The 13,683-nt window shown below is 31.0% G+C and overlaps 1 protein-coding gene across 1 annotated transcript in view; it reads left to right on the forward strand.

Moving 5' to 3' along the window:
* The window catches only part of LOC117172613 (zinc transporter 1), a 34,584-nt gene that overhangs the window by 17,355 nt on the left and 3,546 nt on the right, over positions 1–13,683 (forward strand). The window contains exons 4-7 of the mRNA XM_033360705.1: positions 1,340–1,601; positions 11,398–11,515; positions 11,663–11,878; positions 11,969–12,079. Of these exons, the coding sequence (XP_033216596.1) occupies positions 1,340–1,601; positions 11,398–11,515; positions 11,663–11,878; positions 11,969–12,079 (707 nt within the window). The remainder of the gene's footprint in view (positions 1–1,339; positions 1,602–11,397; positions 11,516–11,662; positions 11,879–11,968; positions 12,080–13,683) is intronic.

A 13,683-nucleotide genomic window follows, 5' to 3' on the forward strand; every position in this document is an offset into this window, starting at 1 on the left:
TCAATATTTTAAATATTTAGTTAACATTGCCTGAAAACCAATTCGCACCAGTGTGCCTATAGAGGGTGCGTAAAAGGAGCGAGCCCTCCACGAGTTATTGGACCTAATTCATTTATCATAAGTTTTCAAATAAAATTATTTTCATGATTTTGGTAAAAAAAATCATAAAGTTGGGAAAGAAATAGGGTGTGACGGAAGTTTCCCCTTCCCTTTTCCAGCTCAAAAAATGATCTTTTTAAATATAAAATTTGATTTGTCTGTACATTTGAAAAATGGTTTGTATTATTTTGTAATTTTGTATTTTTCGTAAATTTTTATTTTTAAATCGATCAAAATAAAAACTTTAGTTTGTCTAATATGTAAAAATCACTTATGCTTCCTCTATAAGGATGCAAATGCATTTGCTAACAGTTAGCTAAGTGCTCGTGAAATGAGCATCATATAATTATACATACAAAGTGGAAACTATCGAGATCGAATTCACATCTAGTTTTTTTTGTAAAAAATTAATGGTTTTAACTGAAAATTGAACTATTCCATTTTCGGTTGAAAATATATATTTTGTAGCAGAAAGTTCAAGTAATGGGTTGTTAATTCATGTGTTTTGTCGAAAATTCGTATTTTTTAGCAGAAAATTAATATTCCTGGTTGAAAATTCTTTTCTTTGATTGAAATTGTATATAAATAAGACAGTAGAGTCTCCAAGATTTATTTAGCTTGTAATAAAATGAAATAAAATTTGTCTGAACAATACTTGTAAAATTGATTCAAGCAATTGTGACCTCGGTTTTCACCCCCGAATTTAGCAATATGATTTTACATTTTCTTGTAAATGCAAGCCGATAAATTAAATGTGTAATTTAATCGAAATTTTTGAGTAGATAAGTGTTTCTATTCATATCAAAGACAACCTTTTGTGTGGGCAGTAGTTATTTTTAGTTTAATTAGTTTTTAGCTTAAAATTAGTCACCTTTACCACTTAAAAAAATACAATAGTCTGTAGCAACACTGTATATCCTCTAAAAAGTTGGTAGCCTTGAAAATGTTGAAATTCAAGTAATTATATAAAAATTGTAGCTTTTATTATTTCCAATCTCAATAATAGATGAAGAAAAAACTTGAGAAAAAACCAGTGTTATTAATATACTTATAGTTTATTCAGTTGCGAATAAACAAGAGAATCTTTCCTTTACGTCCAGTATCATTCAGTAAGGGAATTTATGTGCTTAGAGTATGCAGGAAAAAAGGTCTTCAACAAATAAAAATAATCGATAATCTTTACGGTCTGCACCATATAATTATGTATATTATTATTGAATAAATAAATGAATTGTTACAGAACATGCTGCTAGTCACGGACATTCTCATGGATTATCTAGAAGTCACAATAGGCTGAGCACTCTCGTAAGTACAGATGACAATGAAAATGATGAATCCTTCCATCATCCGTCGCCACCTAGAAAAAGAGCACACGGACATTCTCATGACGCTAGTCAGATGAATATGCGTGGAGTTTTCCTCCACGTGCTTTCAGACGCTCTTGGTTCGGTCATCGTTATCGTTTCTGCGCTCATTGTATGGCTTACAGACTGGAAATACAGGTATTTTAATATTATCTAGAAAACAATACTATTAGGGACGGGTGCGAAAACTGCCAGGCGCCATCTGTTACATAATAAGTAGTCATTGATTTTTTATGAATTCGTTTTATTTACACTTGAATTTTCAGAATTTAATTTTTTCCCTGACTATTCACATTCAAATACCAGCATTTCATCTTGTAAAGTTTTTAACATATGATCTTTTATAAAGGGAATAAAACAATATTTCAGATATAAATTAAAAATTTTCAAATTTATTTATTTGCTTAAAACAAAAAAATGACGTTTTAACAAAATACTTGAATTTTAACCCATGCAAGTCAGACTCCTTTCACGCACCCTCTATATAGGCACACTTGTGCGAATTGGTTTTCTTGCAATGTTAATACTAAATATTTAAAATATTGAATATATAATAAACATCTAGAATATATTACGCATATTTTACATATGCTTCTGCAGCTGCACCTGCGCAAATGCCGGAAAACTGAAAATTTGTCCGGTGCGATTTTCGCACCAGTGTGCCTTCTACTTCACCTAAATTATTGAACCTTTAAGCCAAAAGGCCAATTTTCTTTAAGAAAATTGATTTTCCACCAGAGAAATTAAATTTTCAGCAAACAAATTATTTTTCAATAAAATAGTTAAATTTTCTACCAGAGATAAACCTTCAATAAAAAACAAATTTAAATAAAGTTGTTCATCCTTTACCCACGCAGTTTAATTTTCAATTAAAAAAGACCTGTTTTCAACCAAATTGTTGAACTTTCTACCAAAAAGATGAATCTTCAACTAAAAAGCCAAGAAGATTAAGTTTCAACCAAACAGTTGCATTTTGATCCAAGAAAGATTAAATTTCTACTAAAATAGATGAAAATTTAATTTAAAAAATAAACTTTCAGAAAGAACAGTAGAATTTTCATCCAAAAAGGATTTCAGTTCAATTTTCCAACATCAAAATATGATTTTTAGATAAGAAGTAAATTTTGAAAGAAGATACTTTAATTTTCAATCCTAAAAGACGATTTTTAGAAAAAATAGAATTGTCAGCCAAGAAGGATGAATTCGTTCTGAAATAGATGAAATTTTTAATTAAAAACATAAATTTTCAAAATACTCGTTTAATTTTCACCTTAAAAATGTTCCAGTTGGCTTTTTAACAACAAAGTATGCATTTTAGACAAAGCAGTGTAATTTTCAACCAAACAGTTGCACTTTTATTCAATAAAGATGCAATTTCTACTTAAATAGATTAATTTTTCGATTAAAAAGAGAAACTAAAAGAAAAAAGTTTAATTTGCATCCAAAAAAGATCTCAGCTTGACTTCCCAGAATCAAAATATGAGTTATAAATAACTTTTTACCAAAATTGTTAAATTTTGAAACAAATAATCAAATTTATAACTAAAAAGATAATCTTCAGAAGAAATAAACTGCGAGAAAAAGTAGAAATACAATGCCAATAAATTACTGCCAAGGGTATTATGTCAGTGTTACATCAAAACTTCATTTTAAAAATTTTGCTATCTTTCCCTGACCAATTTTTCATTTTCCTTGACCATTAATATTCAAAGACTAGAATCTTAAACTTTTGACATTTTTAACCTTTTACATTGTTTTGGCTAGCTTCGTTTTTACTGACTATGTTTACTTAGCGCGTAAAGTTATATTCATATTAAATTTCTGTACAATAAATAAAATTATTTTTTTTATTATCCCTCAAAAAAGAGTCCAGGGACGTCCCTTATGATATTTTATAGCATCTCTAAATTCAGTTTTAAAAAATTTTCATTTTGGTGGGAAAAAATCCGCGGGAACTATACTCGATTGGCCACACGACAAAGTATCACATGTCCTTAAATAACGCGGACATTTTTTTCGTATAATATTAATAAATATTAAAAGACCATTTGTGACAAGGCACAGAATTATGGGAAGAAAAAAGTTTATTTCTGAAAATAAGAAATGTCGACCGACGCATTTAGGCTTTATGGCAGAAGTTTGACTTCTATATTTCTCTGTTGGTAATCAGACAATTTGTATTACCCACATACCCGTAGAAGTTTGAAGTTGTCTACTCGCTGCAATAGTGCTGCTCTGACACAGCTGATACGTTTGTCAAACCAAATTTTTTTATTTGCATTTCAAGTGCAAACATTAGTTCTTTCATTATTTGTGTCTAATACTCGTGAGCGATTTTTGTTTTGCCCCACTTTGATAAATATAAACCTCATAACTAGTCCATTGATAATATTGAAAATTGCTAGCAGGGTTTTACAGCACGGTCGGTATTTCTCAAAATTAGAAATTAAAAAAAAAAAAAAACTTTTCAAAATTCTAACTATTTGGGACCAGAGACACCTTCCCTCGTGCCTTCTAATTAGCGTGCCAAATTTTTAACACGATATCTCATTACGTGTAGACGTAAGTTTGGAAAGAAAAGTACCGATATTGCTTCCAGTTTTATTTTCGTCCGAAATTTTGTTTTTCAACATTTTCACCGGAGCAAAGCAGAGACATGCACTTTATTGCCTCCTGTTTCATTGACTAAAGTTTCAGAGCGATACGTTATTGCGTTTAGACGTAATTTGGGAAATAAAAATTAAGGTTCAGCTTTGGTCACGTGACCCTCTCGTCACATGGCCTTAAGGCGATTTCAAGGTACCACATTATATCTTCCCTGTCAGCGACCTTTTTTTATTGTTCAGCGCTGGACTCGATCTCGAAGCTGAATGGAACGCTGTAGCTCTCAACCGGCGGCTTCTACATTATATTACAGTGATACATTTAAATTGAATCGTGTATGAACTCTGTTCCTTACTACCATGGAGGTCGAGTCGAAAGCGTGTCACCGTGTTATAATTTTGACTTCAAAGTCATTTAGGGAGGGTAAAAAATATTTTTACCGAATTATCGCTGCTTTCAGATTTTTGAGTTTTTTTGTTGAAATTTTTAGCCATATCTACGATGCGGACATAACATATATATTTTTCATTAATTCTTCTGATCTTCTGACTATTTTTAAAATTTTTGTCTAAGGTATTATTAATTTTATTTATTAGCTACAATTATAATTTTAACAACAAATCATTTTTTAAACTCTAAAAAATAATAAAATAGATGATATTAGCAACACAAATAATAGAAATATAAAATTCGAACTGATTCGTTCAAAGTGCATCTCAAAATAAAATTTTATTCATATTAAACTACATATTTTCATGACTTTCCTTTTTAGAATTATTAAACATAGTTACTCTTATTTCTTCATAATTTTATTTCTCTTTATTTGGAAGCAGCATTAGGTTTTTAATTATTTTTGATTTTTTATAATGCAATTCAATGCAAAAGCCAGACCAACTGATCGGAGTGTCACCTGTTAGATTAGTTTCATAGATATGTCCCCTCCGGATCGTAAAAGAACTACTACTGCATACACATAAACGGTCGATGCAGATGGCTGGTCAAGAATCACCCTAGTGATGCTAGAGTTCTGCAAATTCTAGAAAATTTATCTTCGGGTTATATAACGGAGAATATGCTAGAATTTAGGAGAATTAAAAAGAATGCAACAATGCTTGATTTTTAACAATATTTTTATTGTTTACGCTATTTACGTAGTCATATATAAGTTATTTACTTATATAAATATATTTATAAATAAAGAAAAATACGCAGAAAAATTGTTATTATCAAAATTTGAGGTTATGTTGACTTTGGATCGTTCTCATAAATTATCAAAGAATTTACTCTCCGGTTATATTCTCAATACCATTCTCATTTTCGTTATCGTTCTCAAAGTAATACAGGGTGATCCAGACTCAAGTGTCCGGTCCTATATGGCTGTATAAGAATTCACAAAAATTAATCGAAAATTCCTTGTCCAAAAATCACTTAAAGTTTTTGAATTATAAAATGTTTTAAGCTGGACCAATCAGGAGGGCGATATAAAAGTTCGTGAGCGGGAGTCCAATATAGTGTAGTGACTGCTGTTTTCACATCGCTAATCTCACCTCAGCGCTCTCCTCAATAGCATTGCGTTTGACTCCCGCTCATGTACACACGTCTGTTTATATCGCGCTCCTGATTGTTCAAGCCTAAATATTTTATGACTCAAGAACTACAACTTCAACTGATTTTAGGTACAGGAATTTTCGATTTAATTTTTATGCAGCTATATAAGTCCGGACACTTGAGCCTGGGACACCCTGTATAACCGACCCAGAGCGTTGGAGGTGTTTCACGGAATCTCAAGCTTTCGAGTCATATCCCGATTCCTCGGGTACCTAGCAACTCATTTATATATATATATATATTTAAATTGTGTTATCTACAAAATACACATAAATAACTATGAAGCTTGTCAGAGATTTTCGAAATATTAAAAAAATATTTCTAAAATAGCTTTCAATAGCGGCTTTTTTCATAATGATCAACACTACATTCTCTCTGTAAACACACCAATATTAGCAACGTCGCAAACTTCTGCTTCTCGAGCTGCGGTCCGATAGGTGAACAGTACGTAACCAGCTCGCATAGCAGCAGAGCGACAGATCGCACGCGATTTGTTGGCGCACACCTTTATTCCTATTAAATTTAATTGTAATTAATTTCAATTAGTTTAATTATTTAATTAATTTTAATTAATTTAATTTAATTATAAATGCATCGCTTGTGCAGTGGAATAAGGGCGCTTTCACACGATTGCAAATCAGCAGATTGCATACAGAAAGTCCCCAAGAGTGAAAGAAATGGGAACTGTATGTTCTATTATTTTTCTCTTTCACTCCTGTGAACTTTCTGCATACATTTTGCTGATCTGCAAGCCGGTTGGAACGGCGTGCACAAAAATTGCGAAATCTATAAAACACGCAAAACTTACAACGGCCGATAATAATTCGGTTTTGAATTTTTAAAAATGCACTTTGAAAAATACCTTGCCTTCAAAAGGGATTACGCGATGGTGGTATGTGCGCTTACTATCTGTTTTTTCGGGAAAATCCGATAACTGCTCAAAAATGAGAGTAAAGTAGTGTAGCAACGACATGAATCAAGCAGGAAGCCAATTAACAGCTGTTGGTGCTGATAGTTCAGCCGTACTTGATCGTACTACCAAAAATGCACTGTCGGTAATGCACTAGGCCGTCAGTCCCGTTTTAGTGGCTGTTTGTTCTGATTTTCAGTACCTAAACGGCATTGAGAAGTGATGGGACGGTCATATAATGTTCCTATTTCATTCGGTACGTATCGTGCGGGTAGAGTAATTTACAGTACCTGGCCGCGACCAAACCGACTCTCTTTCCTGCAGATGAAAACGCACTGAAAAAGCAATGAAACGGCACTGGTCAGTGCTGATCCAGTACTTTTTGTTCAGCACAAGCTGTGCCGCTAGTTTTTTATACCTGAGTTCCCCTTCAAGTGTCCATTTAAATTTTTAGAGGGCTATTTTCACCCAATAAATTTAGTTTGTGAGGTTTTTGAAAAGGTGTGTTAGTAGTGTATACTATAGTGTTAGTGAAAATCGGTGTGCCTATGCCAATGTGATTAGGCTACCAAGTAGACCAACTGAAAGGGATTAAAAATCAAAATTTAAAATTGGTAAAGTTTGGAAATTATCTACGAGAAGGTTAGAAATTCAGAATCTACGGGTTTCGATTATTTCAGATATGTAGCTTTTTCGTTTGGATGTTTAAAATTGGAATGAATAAAACGTATCTCGTACGTGTTAATATTTGAGGAAAATTCTAAAAAAAGAGTCTGTTTATTTGCGGCCTCGTACTGTAAATAACCCTACCCGCCCGGTACGTGACGAATCACTAGGAACATTATATGATCGTTCCATCACACTTCTCAGTGCCGTTTAGGTGCTGAAGATCAGCACGAAACGGTACTGACGGCCCAGTGCTGTTCACCAGTGCTTCTTCAGTGCTTTTTCATCGGCATGGTTTTTAAAATTCTCTTCAAATTATTAACACTTTTGTTTAATTGGTGAATTTTCTCATTATACATATTTATAATTATAACTAATATACTAATATACTAATATACTGCTTTGTTATATTCATTCCAATTTTAAACATCCAAAAGAAAAAGTTATATATCTGAAATAATCGAAACTCGTAGATTCTGAATTTATTATCTTCTCGTAGATAATTTCAAAATTTTACAAATTTAAAATTTCAATTTCTCATACCTTTCAGCTGGTCTACTTGGTAGTCTAATCGCATTGGCATAGGCACACCGATTTTCACTAAACTATAGCAGCGATTCCCAAACTACTGCCGACGGTCATCAGCCGGACTGCGGTCGGGGGAAGCCACCCCAGGTCGGTAAAGCCCCCCTGCTATGATAACCATTTCATTGTCATGAGATTTAAGGCTGTTTTAATAACTAAAATCATAAAGACATGGCTCAATTCAATTTTAATTATCTGAATCATTTTCTTGATATAATTTTAACAAAATGAAAAAAAAGTTGATGAAAATCCGTTAATGTTTCGTGTAATTAAGCATATCTTTAAGTTCATGCAAAATTACAAGAACTCTCAACTGGCATTGAAGGTATTAACCGATTTGCATGAACTTTATTTTCATTTCCTTAAAATTAGATTGAGAAATTGATTCAACTAATGAAAATTTAATTTGATAACATTCTAACATATTTTAATTTTGCTCAACTGGTTCTAATTCTCTCGCATGGAGCATGCAACCTTCCGCATGACCGGCAGTCAAGTATCCCCTTTGGGTTTCAGTATTAAAGAAAAAATTGTAGGTTGGCGGCCCTTCTCCTCCCTGAAAAATGGAAAAAAGTTTGGGAAACGCTGCATTATAGTACAGCGATTCCCAAACTTTTTGTGCACTTCTGGGGAGTGGCAGGGCCGCCACCCTCACATTTTTTCACAATACCCTGCCGCCAAGGGGGGACACTTGACTGCTTCACTGCTTGACACACCATGCTTCACGCAAGAGAATTAGAACCGGTTGAGAAAAATTAAAATGAGTTAATATGTTAATAAATTAAATTTTAATTAGTTGAATCAATTTCCTAATCTAATTTTAAGCAAATGAAAAGAAAGTTGATAAAATTCGGTTATTATCTTCAATGCCAGTTGACAGTTCTTGTAATTTTGCGTGTATTTAAAGATATGCTTAATTACTCAAAATGTTAACCGATTTTCATAACTTTATTTTTCATTTTCTTAAAATTACATGAGGAAAATGATTCAGATACTTAGAATTGGCACTTGTTTAAAATCGCTACTATAGTATACACTACTAACTCACCTTTTCTAAGACCTCACAGACTAGATTTATTGGGTGAAAATAGCCTTTTAAAAATTTAAATAGACACTTGAAGGGGAACTCAGGTAGAGAAAACTAGCGGCACAGGTAGTGCTGAAGAAAAAGCACTGAATCAGCACTGACCAATGCCGTTTCAGTGCTGTTTCAGTGCGTTTTCATCGGCAGGGTACTCGCATAATAAGGACGTAGATAAAGCTTAATATCTTTGACGTAGACAATATTTTGTAAAAAGTAAGCGTCCGTATTGTAGTTAATTTCTCATTTGTTGCAAATTTTTCCTGCGAAAAATGTGTTACTGAATTTGACGTCTGCTGTGTAGACTGTAGAATATTTTCTATTAGTGTTCTTTAAAGCGAAAATAGACTGTACAATACTTACCTTATTTATACGATTCTACGTAAAGCGCCATTTCCATATGTGTTTTACACATTACAAAACAAAAAGATTGGTAATTAATTCAATAAATATATTTTTTTAATTGAAAACTTATTATCGATTAGTATTAGCGAATTCAGAGCGGCATTCTTTTATCACTTGCCACACTTTTCCTATTCGTAATTTATTTATTATAAATCGTCATTTATTTTTTGACCATAGAAATATGTTTATAATCAATTTTAATGTTAAATAAAATTTTGGTGTATATAATGACAATTTAAAATTCTAGAATTTTAGAAGCTTTGAATCGGAAACATTTAATGGTTTTCGAATCCAAATCATCAAATCGCTTGAAATTCAAATTTATTTTATTTCGAATGTTCGCAATTTTAAATTACTAAATTCTGAACACTTTTAATTAGAAATAATATAATTTTAATTCGATTTTATTCATTCAAAAATTGTCTTTGGTTATATTATTTTTATATACATTGATATATCAGCATTTGAATTTTGAACGACTTTAAATTCAAGTAATTTATCAAAAAAAGTATTTCTTGGGGCGACGTTTCTACCAGTCAGTGGCTGCATTTGCATATATAAAAGTATAGAAATTTTATAAGGAAATAAAAAGTAGAGGCTTCATACAAATTCGTTCCTTTATGGTGAAATGGTCATTTATTTTTAGGTTTTAAGTTAAAAATTAAAGATGACGAAGACAATTTATTTGTGTAACGACCTTATTGCCCGATCCGAATTAAGAAAATGCATAATTGAACAAATACAAATTTGAAGCACTTATTCGTAATTATACAATTTCGTCTTGCATTTATTTAAAATGTAAAGACTTCTGACTTCGAAATTGAATAATTATAAATTAAATCGTTTATAATTAGAAGATGTTGAATTCTTACCCGACCACCATCATTTAACTTCAGCCAAAGCGTTGATACTTGAAGAACTTTAGTTTCATACAATTGAATTATAGTGGTTACAATTTAAATGAGTGGCCTTCAAACTCTCAAAAGTAAACTACTCAGAATTAGTTGAATTCAAATTTATATTTTGTATAGCTGAATAAGTTGTAAGAAATTTAAATTCATAGCATTCAACATGTTTAGGTCGATAGTTGATAAATTAAATCGTTTTAAATATATAATGTTTGAAATTCAACAATTACTATTTATTCCCTTCTAGATTTAACGCATTTATTTCAAATTAAATGCATTAATATATAGCTGACATTTTTAAATTGAAAACATTATAGTAGAGCTATTTGGATTTTGATATTGAACGAAAAACTGAAGTTTCAAGACTTTAATTATTATTATTTCAGTTTCAAGTTTCTTTAATTTGACAGTTTTAAATTATGAGCTTATGAAATTAAATGAATGTTAACTCAAATGCTATTGAAGAATTTCCAATTTATATTCTTTGCAGTTAAATAATTTAAAATCAAAGACGCTAAATATTTTTTTATTTCAGCTTGATACTTTATAAGTTGCAAAACTGTAAACTAATAACGTGTGAAACTGAATAATTTGAAAATGGATTTTTCTAAATGATAAAAATCAGCATATTTTTATTGAAATTCCAGTCGTAAAAATGGTGTATTTAAAAAATTGAAGTCTTTTAATGCTTGAAAAATTATAAATTTGCTACCTTAAATAAAAATCGGATAGACTAACATAAGACTGAAATTTTGAGAACTACACATTTACATTAAAAGCATTCCAAATTATACAATTTTTAATTGAATCATTACAAATTTACTAGATTATATTGCTTGAAATTTTACAAATTTCTAATTGCAAGCCTTAATATATAAACAGTTAAATTGAAAATGTAAACCATTGAATAATTTTATATTGAAGCTTTGTAAATACGAGAATGTTAATGGCTCAGTCTTATGTCGTTTCAAATTGTAATACAATTGAAAATTACTTTTATGTACCGAAATAAAAAATTAAACAATTTTAAACTGCTTGCATTTTTTCTCAGTTTTAATGGTTTATTGTTAATTTCAAGTGCAATTGTATAATCAAAACGTAATTTTATTATTTTAGAAAATTCATGAAAATGCTTTCTACAACTAAAACCATTTTGTTATATTCCAGATATTACATGGATCCAGCTCTTTCGCTGTTGCTAGTACTTCTTATTCTAAAATCAGTGTGGCCCCTTTTACAAGAATCAGCATTAATTCTGCTACAAACCGTACCCACACATATACAGGTAAAATAATATAAACATAAAAGGATTTAAAACCATTCATAGTGATTAATAGAACAAAATTTAAAAGTTTAGCTTTTTTAATTGCAATTTGATAAATGAAATTGTAATAAAAATCGTACATTGAACATAATGTTTTACTTCACGCAGGTTGATGCGATACAACAGCGATTGCTAGAAAATATAGATGGCGTTCTTGCTGTGCATGAATTCCACGTTTGGCAGTTGGCCGGTGACAGGATCATCGCCTCTGCTCATATTCGCTGTCGTAATCTTTCAGAGTATATGAAAATTGCCGAACAAGTCAAAGAGTTCTTCCATAATGAGGGCATTCACTCAACTACGATACAACCCGAGTTTATAGACGTAATTTAATAATAATAAAAAATACGTAATAATTTAATATTAATTTTCGTATTGATTATAACTAATGAGAGATGTTTTATTGTTTTACAGTATCAAAGCAATAGTGAAATTAAAGAGACTCCGAAAGAAGACTGTGTTCTGGATTGTCCAAAGACGGACAAACCTTGCAATCAAGCAACCTGTTGTGGTCCTTCAAAACAGGTAAGATTCTACTGAAACTTGTGACGAAACTTCCTCATTTCCTAAATTCTCCTCTTTGCAGTATTACTCTAACAGAAGCGAATCCCCTCCTCCACCCTGTCCAAAGTCCAGATGCCTTGGTCGATGTTTGGAAGCCATCAAATCAGATTCTAATGTTGTCGTAGGTAAAGCGTAACTCTTTAACTTTTAAAGAGTTTCCATGCATAGTTGATTAGGGGGCATACTTAAATTACGTTACGGATTATAGGTCTTCTCCAAGATACCCGACCCTGTAACGAACCGTAACCAAAATTTACCCCCCCCCCCCCTACCATTTACTGTACCTAATGTTTAGTTTCCAGAAATAATAAAATTTTTGACTTGAAAATAATGAAAATTTTTTGCATTTAAGATAATTTATAATTTTTAGGGTGAAAATATCATTTTCAAAATTACCTGTTTTTTCCTTGACTAACTTTTCATTTTCCCCGACCAGTAGCATTCAAATATCAGAATTTTAAACACTGGATCTTCTATAAACGGAATAAAATAATATTTTAGATACAAGTAAACAAATTTCCAAGTTATTTATTTGTTCTAAATAAAAAAAGTACTTTTTTACAATAAAACATGAATTTTTAACAAAACCCCTGGATTTTCAACAAAATAATTAAATAAATTCTCGATAAAGAAGGTTAATAGTTGATCTTTCAAAAAAGAAAATAAAACTACATAAAAAAGATTTTTCAACTCAGAAAGACGAATTTTCAACAAAATAGTGGAATTATCAACTAAGAAGCATGACTCTTCAACCAAATTGTTGCCTTTTGAACAAAACGGTTGCATTTCTTTCGAAGAAATATGCAGAAGATTTTTAAAAAATGAGAGTTTTCAAGATTTCACTTTGATTTTTCAACGTCAATATATGTGTTTTTAATCACTTTTGAATGCAATTGTTAAATTTTTAAACAATAAAATTTATAACTAAAAAGATAATCTTCAGGAGAAAGCAACTGCAAAAATATATATATATATATATATAAATAAAAGGCAAATAAATTACTAATAAGAGTATTATATCAAGGCTATAACAAAACTTCATTTTTTAAATGTGCTCATTTTTCCTTGACCAATTTTTCATTTTTACATGGCCATTAATATTCAAAGACCAGAATCTTAAACTTGCAACATTTTGAACCTTGAATCTTTATTTGACTTGACATTTATTAAGTTACAGAAATTCCATGATTTTTGCATGATTTTTTTCTGAAGCCCTAATTTTTTAACTGACCAATGATATTCCCTGACTTTTTTTTTATTAAATTGTTGGTTAGGTTCGTGCTTCACACACCAGGTTTATTTGACGCATTAATTGAACTTCATAATAAATTTTCGTACAATTAATGCGAGTTCTTTGTTGCATTTGCGAATTCACAAAAATACGTATACGAACGAAGGACCCCTTCCCCCACATAAAAAATCTTAAGCCCCCTGAGCTTTTAAGTAATTTAATTACGGTATCTTACGATTTTACTCAGTGGCAATAATTCGTGATATTAGCATCTCCTAATAACAAGACACTAACGCATTTGAGAAACTTTAGAAGGTTCTATCTGCAAATTTCA

Source organism: Belonocnema kinseyi, chromosome 5 (genome assembly GCF_010883055.1).
Source record: "Belonocnema kinseyi isolate 2016_QV_RU_SX_M_011 chromosome 5, B_treatae_v1, whole genome shotgun sequence".
Lineage (NCBI taxonomy): Eukaryota > Metazoa > Arthropoda > Insecta > Hymenoptera > Cynipidae > Belonocnema > Belonocnema kinseyi.